Below are 20,404 nucleotides of genomic sequence, written 5' to 3'. Positions count from 1 at the left end.
AAAAACGTCTTGTTTCAACTTCTCCCACAAAAGTAATGTTCAGATTATCATGATATTTGTTTTATTTCATTTGTGTGCATGCTATTTCACTTCATCACTCCCACAGTCCTGCAGGCCTTACATCGTTCATGTTATTCTTCACATGAATGTTTTTCACAGAGGAAATCACATCAAGCATCAGAACAAATACTGTCCATCCCGAAACCTCCGACATGCACAGAAGAACAGACAGATTGTCATTGGAAGACCCAGATTTGTAATCCACCGCGTCATTTAACGCCAAAGAGTCATTTACAATATGGACGCTTTCTTTCTTTTTTAAGGCATCTGATCCAACATCGCTGAGTTATTTGTTGTTTCCACTCAGTCATGCAGCGACAGAAGATCCCTCATGACAATTCCACATCAGTTCACTTTGGTTTTAATTTGATTTAAACCACCATTTTGAATTTTATTAGCCTATTAAATGCCTAATCTTAGTTGTCATTACCACCATTATAATGCTACGACGGAGCCATCTGCCCCTACTGCCATCGAGAAAACAAAACCTCCTCAGTTAGGTTTGAAGATATGAATTATAATTCCCTTAGATTTAGTCAATCGTGTTTGGGCTAAATAAAGGCTAAACTTCAGGTGTTTTAATCTGGTTCAAAGCTGCTGCCAGCGTTCAGGTTGTACAGAGACTGTTTGTTCATGCAGGATTGAAATTGGGATTTTTTGGGGCCTGAACAAACTCTGGTAAGGTTTAGTAAAAGATCCGGGTTTGGGTTAAAACAAGTACATTGTGACGTGACCTAAGCAGGTATTTAAGTAAAGTACGTAAGTTTCCGTACTTGCATAACTTACAAATGTTCAAGTTGACCTGAAAGTTAGCTATCCATCTCAACCTCCTTCGTTTCTATTTATATTTAGTCACCTGACTTTCTCCTTAAACCGTCATTATTACCACCGCTGATAACAGCCATTTAATGTGCTGATAACACTCAAAGGAGCTTCTGAAAACAGTTTTAATCGGCTCTCTTCATAGCTGATGCTACACGTTGCTATAGTTGGTCTAGGTCTAATAACTTGAGCAAGTTAAGTCTGTTTCGCTAATAATGTACGTGACTTAAGTCTGAAGTGATGTTTAAAGAGAACTGGATTCAGCTTTAAGCACATTTTACAACTTCTAGACCCTAATGATTTAAATAAGGGCTATAAAAGTGTTGGGTAGTTGATGTAGGTCACAGAAAAAAGGATTCGCTGATTTCCAGACGTCTCTTTCCCAATGTAAGCCAATGGGAAAAAGTATTCTTGGGCCCATTGACATCACAGAATGACAGGGAAGTTGTAGTACCGCCGTTTGGCCACTACTAACATTTGCTTCAACATCCTACAAGGGTGAAAGTCATGTGTTTATTGATCCATCCATTTTAACGCTCTTTATACGACGTCCCTTAACATCCTTTGCTCCCATCAGAAACACAATATGATCCTTTTTTAAACTCCCCCGAGATGGGTCAGTTAACCAATAGAGGATAAAGGCCTTCTGAGCAAACTAGCAGGTAGAGTATCACCTCAAATCCTTGACTCAAATGAAAGTTAATAGCGTCCATTTAATGGGCTGAAAACCCTCACTAGAAACAGTTAAAATGGCGGCTCCTCACAGCTGATGCAGCTCCTTCCTCTTCAGTATGTTGGAGTAAGATGGATGCTCCACGTAACTGTAGTTAATCACACCTCCATCATCCTCATAGTCTATATCGTCCTCCTCCATGTCATCAGTATCATCATCCCCCTCCTCCTCGTCCTCTTCCTCTTCCTCCTCTTCTTCTGGCTTGTTTTCGCAGCTCATGTTGATTTTCCGCCGGTGGTTCTTCCTCACCGAGGCCTCCAGAGCTTTCTGCCGGCGGTAGAAGTGAGAGAACTTGTTGAAGATGATGGTGATGGGCAGCGCCACCACCAACGTGCCGCCCAGAATACATCCGCTCGCTGCCAGCTTCCCGGCCACCGTGTCGGGAACAACGTCTCCGTACCCCACCGTGGTCATACTGACGGTGCCCCACCACCAGCAGGCCGGGATGGTTTCCAGACCCACGTTCTGAAACAGAGGGGGCTTTATTATTAGGAGGTTAAATAAGAAATACATTCAAATGTTTAAAAAGCCATGGGATTTTTAAATTACAGAACTGTACTGTCTGCATTAACATAATTATTATAGAACTAGTCACAGTATTAAATCATTCAAATATTGTTGAACCATTATTTATTTGTTACTATTTTTGTATTATGATTATGATTTTGTATTTTTTTTATTATTAAAGTAGTTACATTTTGTTATTTTTATTCTTATTAGGATTAGTATAAATTAACAATTTTTAATCATTATAATTGTAATATTAAATATTATTTAACCATTATTTATTTTGTTACCATTTATTTTTATTATGATTATAATTTTTATTTGTATTTTTTAAATGATTGAACTAGTAAAATATTGTTATTTTTATAACATTAATTATTGTTATTACTATTAAATTATTATGAATAATTAATATTACTATTATTACAATAAATATTGAATATTATTTTTAAGATGATTAATATTAGAATTATGATTATTATTGTATTTGTATTATTTAATTATTATTCATTTATCAACAATATCTAGTTTTTATATTATTATTATTATTATTATTATTATTATTTTATTACAATTATAGTTTTAATACATTGGTTGTCCTTGTCTTTGCAAACTTATAGAAACGTTGTTAAATAAATAATATCATTTTTCTCTAGAAACTGGCTAAAAGAAGAATAAAAAATCATAAAAATAAGTTAAATATTTGTATATGAAATACAGATTAAGAGTTGAATGTTACCGTCTCATATTCTGCGGTGTAAGCGATGCCAGAGAAGACGGAGACTCCCACAGCGAGATACAGCAGCAGGATGCCCACCTCACGGTAACTGTGCTGCACGAAACACACAGAAAAACACTACTTATGCTGCGTTCACACCGGACGCGATGCGACTATTCGCTTCGCTCTAATCGCTCCTATCGCATCGCTCTAAACGCTGGAGTTTCACCGCGGCTGCCAGCTGTGTTTACTCGCATCATTCAAACACAACTACGTTATTAACGCGTTAACTTGACAGCCCTACTATTAACATTTCTATCATATGGTGCAGGCGTAAATAAATGTTCTTTAAACAACAAAGGAAATCTCTCCTGATTGAAGTGGCGGTATTAAATCCTAAATTGGCTCCAGAGTAAATCTGTGTTTGTTTGTGAGGAGGAGAAAACTTTGAATATTGTGTTTAAAAACCTCCATTGCCTTTGAAAAAATGAAGTTGATATGTAGTAAAGAAACCGATAATTTCTCAGTGTGTCACTTTTGATGCCGCTCACGAACCAGGAGCTTTTATTAAAGTTCTGCTTGGATCTTAATGTAAATATAAATGCATCCAAATCCAGTTACCAGTAAAACAAATGATCTAAGATCATGATTCATCTTTTCACATTACAGCTCATGCAAGTAGAGCTCATGTTGAGACATAAAGAGGGACACATGAGCTCCTGAGAGACTCGTTGTGATGTAATGGAGACGCTGCTCTGTTATTACCTGAGTCTCTGCTGCTGTAACTGATACACTTCCCATCGTACACTATAATAACATTACACGTCACAACAGAACTCCACTGATTCAGTCCTGGAAGATTTCCATCAATAATTAATGCTCAAAAGGAAAAGTCCTGTTCCAGACAATCCCTGTTTGCAGAACTGAGGAGCAAAACATGCCTTAGTTATGTTAACCGTATACATATATGAATTTAAAGGTAAAATTAGAGATAGTCTAAAAAGCTTGACTTGACCATAAAACATTCTGCTGTACTGAGGAGCAACAATTGGGACATCTTTTTAGTTTCGATTTGTCCAAGAAAGCAAAATGTATTCTTTAAAAGGTACTATACGTAGCAGTATGTCAAACATGTTCATTTGTAAACGCATTTTCACCATATTTAGAGTCTATGATTATAACTTAAACACAAGACCCTCCCCATCTTTCTCAATTTGCTGTGAGGAGATGGATGAGATATTTAGGTACAGCGGTAAATTCAAATGTAATCTTGAAAAGTGGCAAACAGAGTTGGGTGTAACGTGTTACAAAGTTACAAAGTAACGCGTTACTGTAATAATATTACTTTTGTCGGTAACAGAGTAGTGTAACGCGTTACTTTTATAATTCAGTAATCACACTACAGTTACTAACATTGCCCCGACACGCGTTACTTCGTTACTTTTATAAAATCAGTCATAATCACACTGACAGACAAGAGGGGTTTCCGCCGCAGGTTTATATGTACGTAATCTGCGCGACTTGCGCGTCCACATCTCCACGTGCAGTGCTGCATAAACATGGCTGAGTCAGCGATAACTTTCGAGGGGTGGAGGTATGCCCATTATTTTGAGTTTGTCCAAAGAATAGACAGGAATGTGACGGTGAGGTGCAAACTGTGTCCAGGCCAGAAGCTGTTATCCACTGCTGCAAACACCACGTCAAACCTCAACAAACACCTGCAAAGAACACATGCTAAGGTGAAGCTAATAGCTAAGGACCCCCGAACCCAGAGTGAGGATGTTGTGAGTGCGCCGCCGCCGACTCCGAAGCGGCACAAATTAGAATTTGGAGGACCGGTAACCAAAGCAGAGATGGACAGGCTTGTAGCATCCTTCATAGTAGAGGTAATGTTGCCCATTTGCACAGTGGAATCACCATCGCATCGTTCAGAGATATACTGCGCAAAATACAGATAGCAGGAGACAGAGGACAGCCATGGTCAGAGCTATCTGGATCAGTCTTATGCGACAATGGAAACTGAACTAAAGAGAACATTTGACTTTAGCAGTCTGCGTGATCTGCCTGCAGGGAGGGGCGGGCCGGCCCTGCGAGTAAAGTAACGAGTAAAGTAACGAGTTACTTTATGTAGAGAGTAACGAAGTAGTGTAATATATTACTTTTTTTTAAAGTAATATGTAATATGTAATATATTACTTTTTTTTAGTAACGACCCCATCTCTGGTGGCAAAACACTTTTTTAAAGATTCTTAGCAACATAAAGCAAAGAAGTGGAGCGATTACACTTCAATGTCTGTTGGGTTGCATAGCACTGATCGGTAATAACCACAAAAGAAAGAGCAAGAAGAAATGGACTTTAACATTTAAATCTGTATCGTACAATCAATGATGTTATCGTGTAGGCTACAATAACAACAAATCACTTTCTATTAAACAGAAAGGCAGGGGTTGACAACTAGCTACTGGAAACTGAGTAAAACTAAGGTTAGCCAGCTAGCTGTAACCTAAATTAAGCTAAGGTTAGCCAGCTGCTGAGCCTACGTTTGGCTAAGTTTAGCAAGCTAACTCTAACCTAGGTTAAGCTGAGGTTATAGCTAGCTAGCTGCTAGCTGTACTAAGCAGTATTAATATGGCGTTGGTTGCTTTTTAATGGTCACAAGTGTCTCAAATAAGAAGGATTTTCTGGAAGTTCTGCAAAGTACTTTAAATCAGTACTTGTTTTTATTTTCTCGTGCTGAAAAGTGAATAATTTGTTCACGATGATGGTCTTAAGATTGGACCGGGAAAGATGCTTGTTTTTTTTGGGAATGCTGCACTCTGGTCCAGTTTTGTATAGATTTAAGGTGTCTTCTCAAAAAAGGAATTCAATAGTTAAAAAATGCAGTGATACAAACTTAAATATCAACATTTGTTGCAGTAGGAACTAGTGTCCCTATGTTTCAACTTAAAACAAATTGCATCCTGCATCTAACAAGCTTGTGTTTGTAAAACTTCTATTTGGCTTGTTTATATTTCACTCCCCAACTTCCTGTAGTGTGTTCATAAATCCAAAACCAACAACAATGTTTTTCAGCTCGCTCCTACATCGTTCCATCACCCTTTATCTGAAGCATCTGCAGAAAAGGTCAACAGACCAGAGTTTCACACAGAAAATAAAAAATCCATGGCATCATATTTTGTCTTCCTTGAGGGTCTCTGAGGTTTGATGTCACTGCGTGTCGGTCTGCCGCGAGTCAGAAAGTCAAACGTTAAATAATTCAGTCCGTCTCACCCTGAGTGTCGCTCCCAGAGACCGAAGTCCTGTCGAGTGTCGAGCCAACTTCAAAACCCTGAAGACCGTAATCAACTTCAACACCTGAGAGGAGACATGAGGGAAGAGATGAAGGGAGACAAGATTCATGCTTTTTATTACATTTTCTAACCATCAAAAAACCCTTAAAAACAACAGCAGCCCAGGTGGTGATTACAAGATAATGGCAACTGAATTTCCTCTTACGTTACCTGCATTTCTGATATTTAAGATATAAATTGCCCATTGAATTTACAATCATGTAAAGTTTTTTATGGGCTTAATTAACCTCAGCAGCTCAGATGATTTGCTAACATCAGATAAAGCACACAGTGTTACAGTTACATCACATATCAACCTTTGAGAGGAGCAATACAATAAATATGTGATATAGAAGAACGTACGTGTGCCGTAAATAAAAGAGCAAACAAGATATTATCTTTGAATGATAGTGACATCTTTAAATGTGGAACATATCCAGTGGTGCAATGCACTTCAATAACTGCACTTAAGTACACATTCGAAGGTACTTGAGTATTTCCCTTTCATGCTAATAATACTTCTACTTAATTAAATGATATTTGTTCAAGTTTGTTTGTAAGAAACACTCAGACCTTCCTCAGCTTTCTCTGTTCCTTTTAGCCTTTGGACTGATTTCTATGTGAAGGACATGAGACATTTCTTTATACAAAAGGATGAGATGTCTAGGGCCAGAGTCTAACGAATTGTTCAAATGTAATTTTGGGGGAAAAAAGTGTTAAAAAATATAGTAAGTCTTAGCTACATGAAGCACAGAAGTGAGCCATTAAGCTTCCATCTATGATGAGTTAGTTGCACATCACTGATCGGGCACGAATTACCACAAATGAATTACATTCGAGGTACGTTAGTATTTCCATCTCATGCTAATAATACTTCCACTTAATTCAATCCTGTACTTTTACCTGCATTTGTTTGATATCAAAGTCTATGAATGCACAAATCAGCACTTTTCTTGTATGGGAAAAACGGCTTAGCAATTAATTGAATTTTTAATTTGTTTACATGCATTACAAAGAAACAAAGAAACCTGTATGAGTCTCCCCATAAAAAGGTTACATCCATACACTATTTGTACATTATAAAGTATGATAAGGTGTACCTGAATGAGTCTCCCCAGGTCTCCCAGCTCAGACTCGTCTCCCAGCAGGAGCTCCAGAGGCAGCGTGATGTAGATCGGAGCCACGGATACCAGATCAATAATGTTCAGAGGCTGTTGGAAGAACTTCCTCTTGTTGGGAGCGAGCAGCAGCCGCATCACCACCTCAAACACGGAGACAACAGATTTGATTTTCTACTTTCATTGATACGATAATAACCTGTTATTACTATAAATACATATAATATCCTAATGTATCTTGTTGTATCGTATCTCATCATATCGTTAAGGAACATATCATATTGTGTCGTACAGTAACATATCGTATTATTTAAAATCAGATGAATGCAAATACCACATTGTAATATATCGTATCATATAGTATTATTTGGAATTGTATCGTATCAGTATGCACTATTATTTATTTCTATAATCTCCTCACCTCGAATGTGAACCAGCAGGTGCAGAAAACCTCCAGAGCCTGTGAGGTCGGGTCGTCGATCAACTTCCCTTCACCTTCAAACGTCTGAAAGAAAACAGGTGGGAGGTTATTTATTAAGATGACAATTCTACTTTTTATAACCTTATTTTTCACCAAATACCAGCAGAGTCCTCCTTTATCAATGAATCTACACTGAATCTAAAAATGTGTGTATCATGTCTGTGTGTTCGGATTTGACTGAGATATGACTTCGAGAAGTGGTCTGATTTTGACCAAACAACTATATAGGCACAAATACACAGAGATGGCAAAAGTACACACATCCTTTACTCAAGTAGAAGTACAGATACTCGTGTTTAAAAATACTCTGGTGAAAGTAGAAGTACTGACTAAACTTCTTTCCTCAAGTAAAAGTAAAGAGGGCTTTGAAATGTACTTCAGTAAAAAGTACCCATAACTAGCAGCTGTTTTAAAGAGTACCTGACCTCCCTTTATATTAATAGAACAATAATGTCATTGTTAGCTAATGAATGTTTTCCATGCTGAACAACGGCAACATGACAACGTTTCATTGGTCCCTCTTCTTTAGAGAAGACCAGGAAATGATGGATACACGGATCGTGTTCAAATCAATAGGCACGCAATGACTCTAAATAATAATGATCACGCCACCAAACACACATTCAAACTAAAGGAACCAGCCTGTTTGGGAAATGTGAGAAGTAGAAAGTACAGGTATTTGTGTACAACATGTGAGAAGTAGAAAGTACAGGTATTTGTGTTCAACATGTAAGAAGTAGAAAGTACAGGTATTTGGGTTCAACATGTAAGAAGTAGAAAGTACAGGTATTTGGGTTCAACATGTAAGAAGTAGAAAGTACAGGTATTTGGGTTCAACATGTAAGAAGTAGAAAGTACAGGTATTTGTGTTCAAAATGTAAGAAGTAGAAAGTACAGGTATTTGTGTTCAACATGTAAGAAGTAGAAAGTACAGGTATTTGGGTTCAACATGTAAGAAGTAGAAAGTACAGGTATTTGTGTTCAACATGTAAGAAGTAGAAAGTACAGGTATTTGTGTTCAACATGTAAGAAGTAGAAAGTACAGGTATTTGTGTTCAACATGTAAGAAGTAGAAAGTACAGGTATTTGTGTTCAACATGTAAGAAGTAGAAAGTACAGGTATTTGTGTTCAACATGTAAGAAATAGAAAGTACAGGTATTTGGGTTCAACATGTAAGAAGTAGAAAGTACAGGTATTTGTGTTCAAAATGTAAGAAGTCAAAGTGAAAAGTTGTCAGAAAAATAAGTAGTGGAGTAAAGTACTGATACCAGAAAAATGTACTTTAGTACAGTAACAAAGTATTTGTACTCCACTACTTCCCACCTCTGCAAATACACAGTCCTAAACCCTCCGATGGAAACTGAGAGAGTGTCACCTCGGGGATGCTGTTGATGCACATGATGGCGATGGAGCTGAGCAACACGCTGATGGACACCAGGCTGAACATCTTGCTGGGGATCGAATACCCCGGGTTCTCCAACGTCAGCCACAAACACTTCCTGATGTTCCCGTGCCGAACCTCCTGGAAGTGCTTCATGTCTCTGAGAGGACGGAGGAGGTGGATGTGAGTCTGTGTTGGGAAAATACTGAATGTACTCTTCCAATATCAGAGTACACATGATAACAAAGGTAACCCAACTGTAGCTGTGTACATGACAGGATGTATGATTACCTAGAAGAGCATCAGGACTGTTTTAGGCATATGATAGCTATGTGATTAACATGATGATTCAGCCTCTATGGAGATAGACATATGACAAGCATGCTCATTTCTGACGTGGAGCTAATCTGAAGTAAACATTGAATACTGCTTTCTATTCCTCCATCTTGTGACTGTGTAACTCCCTCTCTTGGATATCAGCATGTGAAGGACACTGTTCAGGAACTAGTTGATGCTCTGTATGTGATGACTACTTCCATTCTGGAGAGGATCACAAATACATGGATCCTGAGATTGAAGATCAAGCCGATGACGAGTGATATTTCTCAAACAGTCTGGCTGCATGATTAATCCTCTACTCACAGGTTTGAAGAAGTCTTTCTACCTGTTGAGGTCTGATATCTCGTCCACGGACGTGTCCACGCTGCTCACGTCGCTGTCCTCGTCCCAGCTGTGGTGCCGCGAGCTCTCCAGCTTCCTGTCGTGGAAACGGTAACTGCAGCAGGAGTCCAGGAAGAACTCGTTGATGCCCCAATACTCGATCTCCTGACTGCCGGGAAACACGAGACACATCAGGGTAGTGTGAGCACTGGTTAGAGTCTTTAAATCATGAAAAAGAATATGAAAAAACGATGTAAAGACATCCCTTTAAAAGCTCTCACATAACTATTATCCAAGTCTTAATTATCCAGTCGATGCTCATTGATTAAAAAACACATGCTTTTAACGAGATGAACAGCTTGGTTCCTTATTTTGCCTTTAATATTTGAAGTATCAGTTTATATGAGAAATAGCTTGTTTGAAAACGTTTATTTATTTTTTCCACTGCTTTTTTTGTGAATAAAGAAGCATACTTTTCGTTCTGATCTGGACATTTCTTTTAATTCATCTCTCAACAACAAGCGTCTATTCATCGAGTGAATCACAGACAAAAGAGTAAAACAAATGGATATCGTGGTCACTACACTTACTGTTTAAAACACTTCAGCATTAAAGGTGGGGTAGGTAAGTTTGAGAAACCGGCTCGAGATACACTTTTTGTTATATTCCATGGAATGCTCTTAACATCCCGATAGCAATGAATATCTGAAGTGCTTTGACAAAAAATCCATAAAGAATATCATCTGTGGAAGCTGTAGTACTGTAAAAAGCACGACCAATCATCTGAGCCGGCCCGGCTAAAATAACTGGATGGCCTACCTGCCTGTCAGCCTTCCATCTGGGCACAAACTTATCTCGTGCCCTCATTGGTCATGTGCGCGTTCGTGTGTGTTGGAGGAGGGGCTCTGTGAGGAAGTCTGAAGGAAGGGGCAGATTTTCTCCGGTTGTGTATTTTCAAATTCTAGCGCACTCGAGCTGGTTTCTCAAACTTACCTACCCCACCTTTAACAGTTTGAGCTCGCACACGTTTCAAGACATTAAGGTCATTGTGAAATGCATGTGTTTGTGAAGTAATGAGAGTACTAGGCTGGGTATATATATAACTTGGATTACACTACAAGATTTGTCATTTTAAATATAAGTTTTGACATAGATTTTCTGTGTAAAAACCCTTTGACTCATCAAGACATTTCTCAGTTTTTATCAGTAGTCCTTTACCATGCATGTAAGTCATTAAACAAAGTTTTCTTCAAGTATTAAAGGTAACTAAATGACATACTGTACACATTGTGTGGGATAAGTATTCATTAAGACCCTGTTAAGTGGATTTGTCTGCCTCTGAAATGGCTGTAATTGTGTCTGTGGTTTGCAGATGTAAACCTGATGCAGACCTGAAGGAGAACACACACAGCTCCTCCATGATGTGAAGTTTCCCCGTCTGGTAGAAGTGCAGAACATAAGGAAACAGGCCGGGGTTCCTATCGAAATAAAACTCCTTCTGCTGCACATCATAGTCATCACACACCTGCAGGAAGGGAAGATAAAGAAAGAGAAATGATGTGAGAGAGGGAGGAGAAATGTGTTATTGTTTACAAGATAAATCCCAGGAATGGACCCACCTGCAGGAAAGGAAGTTAAAGGTGTCCTATCATGCTATTTTTGGGCATATATTATGTGTCTCAGATATCTAAAAATATATTAAAAATATGTCTATGAAGTGTTTTGCTCAAAATACCAAACAGATCATGCATTCTAGAAATCCCTCATATCCCTCTGTTTCAGGCCTGTTAGAGAAACGCTGATCCTGGGTCTGTAGCTTGAAAACAAAAAAAGAGGAGGGGGAGCTAATGCCTGCTCAGAATTCTACCGAGATACAGCTAAATACTGCCGTGATGAAACGCCATATCATGGATTATCAAGGATTATCTCTGAAACAGTATGGAGCTCAAAGGCTTTCTCTCTTGCCGGTTATACCACAAGGTGAGTTCCTTTTTATTTCCTGCTTCTTCACACACATGCTCTCCAGTACAGGTTAGCTCTGAGTGTTAGCGATGCTAATGTAAACACCGACCATATTACGTCCAAAACAGTCGGGCATTGTTTCTGATAGCAACGTTTCTGATTGGGCCGTGGGTCCACATTTCAGATATTACGTCATATCGGACGCAAATCTGGATCAGCTCCGTTGTAGCCCCGTTTTTAGAGATTTGGGTACGGAGGAAAAGAGAGAGGGTTTTGTTTTCTGACACTTTGTGAGTTCCCAGACACACCGGGGACACATCTTTATGTATAAAAGACATCAAAAAGTGCATTTTGCATGATAGGAGACCTTTAAAGAAAGAGAAAATGATGTGAGAGAGGGAGGAGAAATGATCTATTGTTTACAAGACAGATCCCAGTAATGGACCCACCTTCAGGATGTCCTCCTCGGAGTCACAGGCCAGCAGTTTTCCCAGTCTGGTGTCGGGGAATTTCTTCAGAGTGTCGCAGCAGAGGCTCCTCTTCAGACCCCCGACGTTCACGTGGACCAGAGCCTCGTCCGAGTCCTGCAGGAGCCAGCCGGGCAGCCGCTCCTTCACCATGGTGCTGCTGACACAGGCAGAAAGGGTTGTCAATCAGTCATTCAAATGTCATTTAAGAAGCCAATAATTACACATTTGTCTCAGGGGGCTTCACAGAATATGTAATACAACACCCTCTGTCCTTAAACCATCAAAGTAATACGGGAAAACTCCCTAAGAAACCCCACAATTACATTTATTTTTTAAATGTCCGAAATTCTTCACAATAACTTTCATTCATGTACCTTTGTTATTCATGTTTTATTATCTTTGCTTTTAAATTAGTGTTTTAAATGCCATTTTATAATATGTTTCTTAATGCTCTTAATGTCTTTCATTTTTGTAAAGCACTTTGAATTGCCACTTGAAGGTGCTATATAAATAAACTTTATATGCTACTTATGTCACTTGTTGTTGTTTTTTAGATAGCTGCTACTCGTTTTTAGCCATGGATGTGTATTTATTTGTCTTCATTTTGATTCTATTTCTAATGTATGCTACACTTCTCTATATTTAATAAGTTAGCTAAGTCTTTATTATAGCTTGCCTTGTTTACCTGCTATGCACTTTTTGCTGTAGCACTGTAAATGTCCCGCTGTGGGACGAATGAAGGGATTCTGATTCTGGAAAATGTTATAAATCGAGTAACAGAGACGGATCCTTCTCCCAGGACGGACAGACGTGCAATAGATATCGTGTCTTTAGACTAAACAAATAATATTACTTATTTAATACAAATTATATTGTATGTTTCAAAGCTTGATATATCATGTTTGCCACAGAGCTCCAGTGTTGTTAAAACACACCAATGAGCCACTGTTCATAACCATGAACACACACACTGTAGTTTATATTGACTCCCACCCACACACACCGTCCTGCCGACACAAATAGTGACTACAGCGCCTACATTGGAATTAATCCACAGGAGAAAATAGTCCCTAACAAAGGCACTATTTTCTCCTTTTGTGTGTCTGAATAAAACTACACAGATCCGTTTTGATGGGAAGTCACAGAGGACATATATTTAGATTCTTAGAGATATATATATATTTTCCAGAGGACACAATGGGCTTCATCTTGTGGGCTTCTTTTGGAATTGCTCGGACAAAAAAACGTGTACTTTGATAACAATTGAAAGATAATAATAAAAAACCAAATGAGAAACTGTTTAAGGAAATACTGAGACTTCAAAATATATAGATTTCATTTGGGAGGCATTTCAGAAAAGTATCACATAATTAAACTTCATAGTCACAGTATATGAACTCCCTCTGGAGGAAACACAGGGATTATAGTCTTTGCAGACCATTTACATGCACTAAAAACCTATATAACACACTACAGGGAAAGTAACACCCCAAAAAAGCATGATAGGGCCTCTTTAAAGGATTCACATCTTCACAAAGATCAGATGCACTTGGGGCACAGACAGAAAATATTGTTTGTTTTGATCTTTTCCTTGGATTTGTTAACAATAATAAATACACAGCAGCCTCTGGAGATTTTTTAAATAAGTGACATCGAACTTTGTTTTGGGACAAGGTTTATGAAATGAAAGTGTTCCAGTTTTTCTTTATCTAAAGCTGAATCAGCAAATCCCCAAAAAGTAACTGACGTCTTTCTGGCAACGAAGAGCCAGATTTAATGTTCTGCTCCCAATGTTTCCACCCCTGTTTTCAGATGCAGGCACTCTCATTTCAGCTACTCTGCTAAATGCACTCCGGACACTAATTTAATCTCCGGGGCGTTCTGAAGTTAAAACAAAAACATGCCGGTGTTGGTCGAGAGCCAAAAAGCTTTTACTGGATTTCAGATCTTTGAAGTTTGGGTGTTTTTCTGTAAAATTAGCCAAAACACAGATTATAGAGAGTTGTGCTTCTGTGAGGATTGATTTCATATCAACATTATCATGGCTAAAAGCATCTTGTCCTCATGTGATCAGGTTTATAAAAGCACACATAGAAGCAGCCAAAACAGAAAGTAACTCCCACTCTCTCTCCTCTGAACACCCACTCTGCACACACACAATAATGAAATCACTCCACAGATGATTAATAACAAACTTTATATCAAACTCAAACTGTGAAAAGTGTTGTGAAGTTTTTAAGTCGCTCTCCTGCCGCAAAGTGTTCCTAAAATATATTTTTATTACAGTCACATGTTAGTATTAGTGCCAAGAAACAAAATGTATTTGGCCTATTTGTTCTTTTTTAATATTGCTTAGCAACAAGTGGAGTTTTATGGAATAAAGATGAAATGTGGATCATCATATCTTTAAAAAACTTGATTAAAGGGGCATCATTATCCACATGTTCAGGTGCATATCAGTATGTAGTGTCTCTACTTTAAAGAGTCCTCTCCTGCTGATGTTCAGGCGTATATCAGTATGTAGTGTCTCTACTTTAAAGAGTCCTCTTCCGCTGATGTTCAGGTGTATATCAGTATGTAGTGTCTCTACTTTAAAGAGTCCTCTCCTGCTGATGTTCAGGTGTATATCAGTATGTAGTGTCTCTACTTTAAAGAGTCCTCTCCTGCTGATGTTCAGGTGCATATCAGTATGTAGTTTCTCTACTTTAAAGAGTCCTCTCCTGCTGATGTTCAGGCGTATATCAGTATGTAGTGTCTCTACTTTAAAGAGTCCTCTTCCGCTGATGTTCAGGTGTATATCAGTATGTAGTGTCTCTACTTTAAAGAGTCCTCTCCTGCTGATGTTCAGGTGTATATCAGTATGTAGTGTCTCTACTTTAAATAGTCCTCTCCTGCTGATGTTCAGGTGTATATCAGTATGTAGTGTCTCTACTTTAAAGAGTCCTCTCCTGCTGATGTTCAGGTGTATATCAGTATGTAGTGTCTCTACTTAAAAGAGTCCTCTCCTGCTGATGTTCAGGTGTATATCAGTATGTAGTGTCTCTACTTTAAAGAGTCCTCTCCTGCAGTATAGGACCCCTTTAACTGGAAACATTTGCCTCCTGGTGTAAATATATCTTAATATCTGCAGCTCACAGGAGGGAGAGGCTGCAGTAAAGTGCAGATATAATGTAATAATGTTATATTCTCTAAATGCAGAGTGTAGGAAATGGCCTCACAGACAGGTGTTAACCTAATGTGGATCTAATGGTGTTATAACCGTCTGTCTCTGGATCAGATGTAATCCGTAAAGTGCTCACAGTTCACTGAGGCAGCAGAAATGTGTCTTCCTGCAGGAGGAGTGGAGGGCATGTGGGAAGCATGTTAGCTTTCTTAAGGCCATGCTGGAAGTAACTAATAACTCCAGCTGTGTTTGATGAGAGCAGATTTAAGGTATTTTAGTAGATTTATTCCATGTTCTGTTATATTGTTTTTTGATAGCCACACTTTGAAGATCACCATATTGTCTGTATTTGATAACAATCTAGAATATGATGTAAGGTCTGCAGATCCAACATTTCATAAACTCCTTTTTGGCCACATTTTTGCTGTTTGTTTTTGTTATTTAGTAGTTCTTAGTCAAGTGTCTATTTTGTCGTTTTATTTCCATTTGTATAACTTTTTGTCAATTATTTTTGCATCATTTTGAAGTTGTTTTGTATCTCTTCTTGGTTGTTTTGCGTCTGTTTTGTTTTGTGGTTGTTTTGTGTCTCTTCGCATATTTGTTTGTGTCTATTTGTAGATTTCCTTGTCTCTTTGTAGATGTTTTTATATTCCTGTTTTTTTGTATATGTCCAAAGTTGTTTTACGTCCTTTGTGGTTGTTTGTGTTTTGTATATTTGTCTTTGCATCACTTTGTATTCATTTTGTGTCTTTTTGCATTTACTCTGTATCCTTTTGTAGTCGTCGGATTGACTCCAACAAGAAATGCTAACACAGGCTTGAGGCTAATTATCCAACTAACTCACCACTTTCTGACTCTTGAGCAATAATGTCAATGTTAAAAATGCCACCTTTAATATCTTTACAGGAAATTCCCCATTGTTGTTGTTTGTTTACATTCCTCCTGTTGCAAAATAAACAGTACGAGCGTGATGAGCTAAGCTACAACTGCAGCACGCTTTGCAGCAAAAATGATCATAGGATCCTTGAACATCTTGCAAGCATTAAACAAAGGTAAAGAGAGTAGTGGGACACATTGACTCTCTCTCCATCTCCCACCTCTCTTTCTCTGTCTATAATTACATGAGGGTCCATGCTGAGCTCTCGGGGGAGGGTCCACGCTGCACATACAGAAATAAAGCTGATCTATAATTCAACACAAAGGAAGCACTGCAGCTTCAAATCACAGCGGTGTGAAAAAGCATCAACAAACACAATGAAGACAACATGGGGATGACATGGAGACAACATGAAGACAACATGGAGACAACATGAAGATAACATGAAGATAACATGAAGACAACATGGAGACAACATGAAGATAACATGAAGACAACATGAAGATAACATGAAGATAACATGAAGACAACATGAAGACAACATGAAGATAACATGGAGACAACATGAAGATAACATGAAGATAACATGGAGACAACATGGAGACAACATGGAGACAACATGAAGATAACATGAAGATAACATGGAGACAACATGGAGACAACATGGAGACAACATGAAGATAACATGAAGATAACATGAAGATAACATGAAGACAACATGAAGACAACATGAAGATAACATGAAGATAACATGAAGACAACATGAAGATAACATGGAGACAACATGAAGACATGATGGAGACAACATGAAGACAACATGAAGACAACATGGAGACACGATGGAGACAACATGGAGACAACATGGAGACACGATGGAGACAACATGGAGACAACATGAAGATAAAATGAAGACAACATGGAGACAACATGAAGACAACATGGAGACAACATGAAGACAACATGGAGACAACATGAAGACATGATGGAGACAACATGAAGACAACATGAAGATAACATGGAGACATGATGGAGACAACATGGAGACAACATGAAGATAACATGAAGACAACATGGAGACATGATGGAGACAACATGGAGACACGATGGAGACAACATGAAGACAACATGAAGATAACATGGAGACATGATGGAGACAACATGGAGACAACATGAAGATAACATGGAGACATGATGGAGACAACATGGAGACAACATGAAGATAACATGAAGACAACATGGAGACATGATGGAGACAACATGGAGACACGATGGAGACAACATGGAGACAACATGGAGACAACATGAAGATAACATGAAGACATGATGGAGACAACATGAAGACAACATGAAGACAACATGAAGATAACATGGAGACATGATGGAGACAACATGGAGACAACATGAAGATAACATGGAGACATGATGGAGACAACATGGAGACAACATGAAGATAACATGAAGACAACATGGAGACATGATGGAGACAACATGGAGACACGATGGAGACAACATGGAGACAACATGAAGATAACATGAAGACAACATGGAGACATGATGGAGACAACATGGAGACACGATGGAGACAACATGGAGACAACATGAAGATAACATGAAGACAACATGAAGATAACATGAAGACAACATGGAGACACGATGGAGACAACATGGAGACAACATGAAGATAACATGAAGACAACATGGAGACACGATGGAGACAACATGGAGACAACATGGAGACAACATGGAGACAACATGGAGACAACATGGAGACAACATGAAGACAACATGGAGACAACATGGAGACACGATGGAGACAACATGGAGACAACATGAAGACAACATGGAGACACATATATTAAGACACAGCAGTGAATGCAGAAGCTGTACAAAGATTATCTATTTTGACATTTCTACTGTAATAAAACTCAGAATTCTACATCTTAATTACACCTCTCACTGTTAAGAGTCCTTCATTGTAATCATTCTTACCAAAACAGACACAAATATATAATTAAACGCCAATTATTATTACGATACCACTATATTCTGATGATCAATTTCACTTCTTTGAACACGTGTTTTATGTTAATCCTATGTTTAAATATGAGTTGTAGTAGTTTGATATATTAAAGTGTATTCCAATGTATTCTATAGATACTCTATATATTTCTTTATTATGATACAGTTATAATCTCTTACTATTGAGCAATGCCTTGATAACCGGCTGCTGTACATCCCTATTTTAGATAAACAAAGTACATATATCTCTAAGTCTGCATTAAAACTGCAGGCTTTTGTGAATATACAATATTTTCAATTTAATTTATTTGCTCATTTTGTATAATGTCTAAAGTATGTTTATCCCATGTTTATATTTAAGTTGTTGTAGTATTTATATATATTGCTTCTAAGTAATTTATTTATATCGTATGCAATGTATTCCATTTATACTCTATAGATGCATACTTGTTTTGTTAGTGTTGATATGCTTCCTGTGTATTTTTTACTGCTGTGCAATGCCTTAAACCTGCTGCTGCTGTAACATCAGAAAACCCAATTTTAGATAAATACAGTACATCTATATATCTATTAGTCTGCATTATAACAACAGGTTTGTGAAATATTCATAGTATTTATGAACACTTACCTGCTGTGGTTTGGTCACCGGATGATCATCCTCCTCAGAAGTCACATTCACCCCATGATGCGTTTATAAGTTTCTTACTTTCACTCCTTAAAAACAGGCAACATGTCACTCAAGAATCGACAAAAACCGACAGAAAACAGCGATCTTCTTCTGCTAAACCACGTAAACTGACAACGTTAAGTCTTCCCGTGAAAATGAAGTGAAGAGAAGAGAAAACAGTCCGCTGTGTTTCGAGTTTCCTCCATCTGAAGATCGGATCCTCTGTCTTCGCTCCGAGGAAATCTTCGGGTGTTTCCGGAAAATTCCGGAAGACGATCGCTTCTCCGATCAAGACATACCTTTATTACACTAAACTAGAGGAGGGAGAAGTACTCAGATCTTGTACTTGAGTAAAAGCAGAAGTACTTGAGTAAAAGTAGAAGTATTCAGTTCTTGTACTTGAGTAAAAGTAGAAGTACCCAGATCTTGTACTTGAGTAAAAGTAGAAGTACTCAGATCTTGTACTTGAGTAAAAGTAGAAGTACCAGAGTGTAGGAATACTCTATTACAGTAAAAGTACTGCATTCAAAATGTTCCTCAAGTAAAAGTAGAAAAGTATTATCATCAAAATATAGTGAAAGTAGCGACAGTAAAAGTAGTCATTGTGCAGATTGGTCCATTTCAGAATAATATATATGATATGTTTTATAATGATTGATCATGAAAGTGTTCTCAAAGCTGGTAAAGGTGCAGCTAGTTTGAATGACTTTGTATACTGCAGGGTAGCTTGTGGATTTACTCCAGGTGGAACTAAAGTCTGATTTAACACTTGATTATATTTCACATCATTCATCCACATCTGTGAAGTAACTAAAGGGATTAAATACATGTAGTGGAGTCAAAGTACACCATTTACCTCTGAACTGTAGTGGAGTAGAAGTACACAGTAGCATTAAATGGAAGTAGTTGTACCTCAAAAGAGTAAATGTACTTTACACCTCTGCGCTAAACATGCACCAACACTGTCTTTATGGAGGCTTTGTGACGCTCAGTGGTTAATTTAGATCAGGTTTAATTATATTTATTTATTGTAAGATCTCCATAGACAATTATAAGCTGTGCTTCCTAATGGGAGTTTATTTGAGATATACCTGCTATCTCAGGTGTGTGTTTATAACTTAATGAGTGAGCTCTTGGGTGTGATTAAATGGACCGCATGTTATTATTGTTTATTTTAAAGTATTGCATTATGCCTCAACCATCTAGACATGCTTTTTTGCAACCAAGGGATTTCATTTCACGAACAGCAGCTGACTTTACATTTTCCTCAACGACTCATCAGAGAATAAACACTTTCTTTCCAACACTTGATGTTATACAAAATGAAGAAAAGCTTTGATTGTTTTGTATTTGAGAAAACCACAAAGTGTGAAGGATTTTTAGAGAAAACACCTTTTTAATCCTAGCTTTCTGAACTCGTACTTCCAGAAATGCA

At 38.0% G+C, this 20,404-nt stretch overlaps 2 protein-coding genes across 3 annotated transcripts in view; one reads left to right on the top strand and one right to left on the bottom strand.

Moving 5' to 3' along the window:
* Window positions 1-20,404, top strand: part of LOC117475663 (nuclear factor 7, brain-like) — an 863,632-nt gene that overhangs the window by 157,554 nt on the left and 685,674 nt on the right. The gene's annotated exons all lie outside the window — the stretch shown is intronic.
* Window positions 65-19,143, bottom strand: si:dkey-43k4.5 (potassium voltage-gated channel subfamily S member 2). Of its 2 annotated transcripts, none has more exons than XM_034121983.1 (10): window positions 18,931-19,143; window positions 12,223-12,400; window positions 11,203-11,336; window positions 9,816-9,980; window positions 9,146-9,311; window positions 7,710-7,793; window positions 7,271-7,432; window positions 6,112-6,195; window positions 2,862-2,954; window positions 65-2,080 (listed from the first exon to the last, which is right to left on the bottom strand). In XM_034121983.1, the coding sequence occupies exons 2-10, from the start codon at window positions 12,391-12,393 to the stop codon at window positions 1,643-1,645; spliced, it is 1,497 nt and encodes a 498-aa protein (XP_033977874.1). In that variant the 5' UTR covers window positions 12,394-12,400; window positions 18,931-19,143; the 3' UTR covers window positions 65-1,642. The 2 variants fall into 2 exon arrangements, with proteins under 2 accessions (XP_033977874.1, XP_033977875.1); XM_034121984.1 differs by having other exon boundaries at window positions 12,223-12,397.

The sequence above is a fragment of the Trematomus bernacchii genome, unplaced genomic scaffold, assembly GCF_902827165.1.
Source record: "Trematomus bernacchii unplaced genomic scaffold, fTreBer1.1, whole genome shotgun sequence".
Taxonomy (NCBI): domain Eukaryota; kingdom Metazoa; phylum Chordata; class Actinopteri; order Perciformes; family Nototheniidae; genus Trematomus; species Trematomus bernacchii.
The sequence above is the reverse complement of the archived record's forward strand: the minus strand, read 5'-3'. Positions and strand labels throughout refer to the sequence as shown.

Excerpts from the sequence above, each read along its gene's own strand:
- si:dkey-43k4.5 (XM_034121983.1), bottom strand. The coding sequence starts at position 12,393 with ATGGTGAAGGAGCGGCTGCCCGGCTGGCTCCTGCAGGACTCGGACGAG. Across the intron at positions 6,196-7,270 it reads ACCTGGGGAGACTCATTCAG|GTGTTGAAGTTGATTACGGT; the intron begins GTACACCTTATC and ends GTCTCCTCTCAG. Across the intron at positions 2,081-2,861 it reads ACACCGCAGAATATGAGACG|AACGTGGGTCTGGAAACCAT; the intron begins GTAACATTCAAC and ends CCTCTGTTTCAG.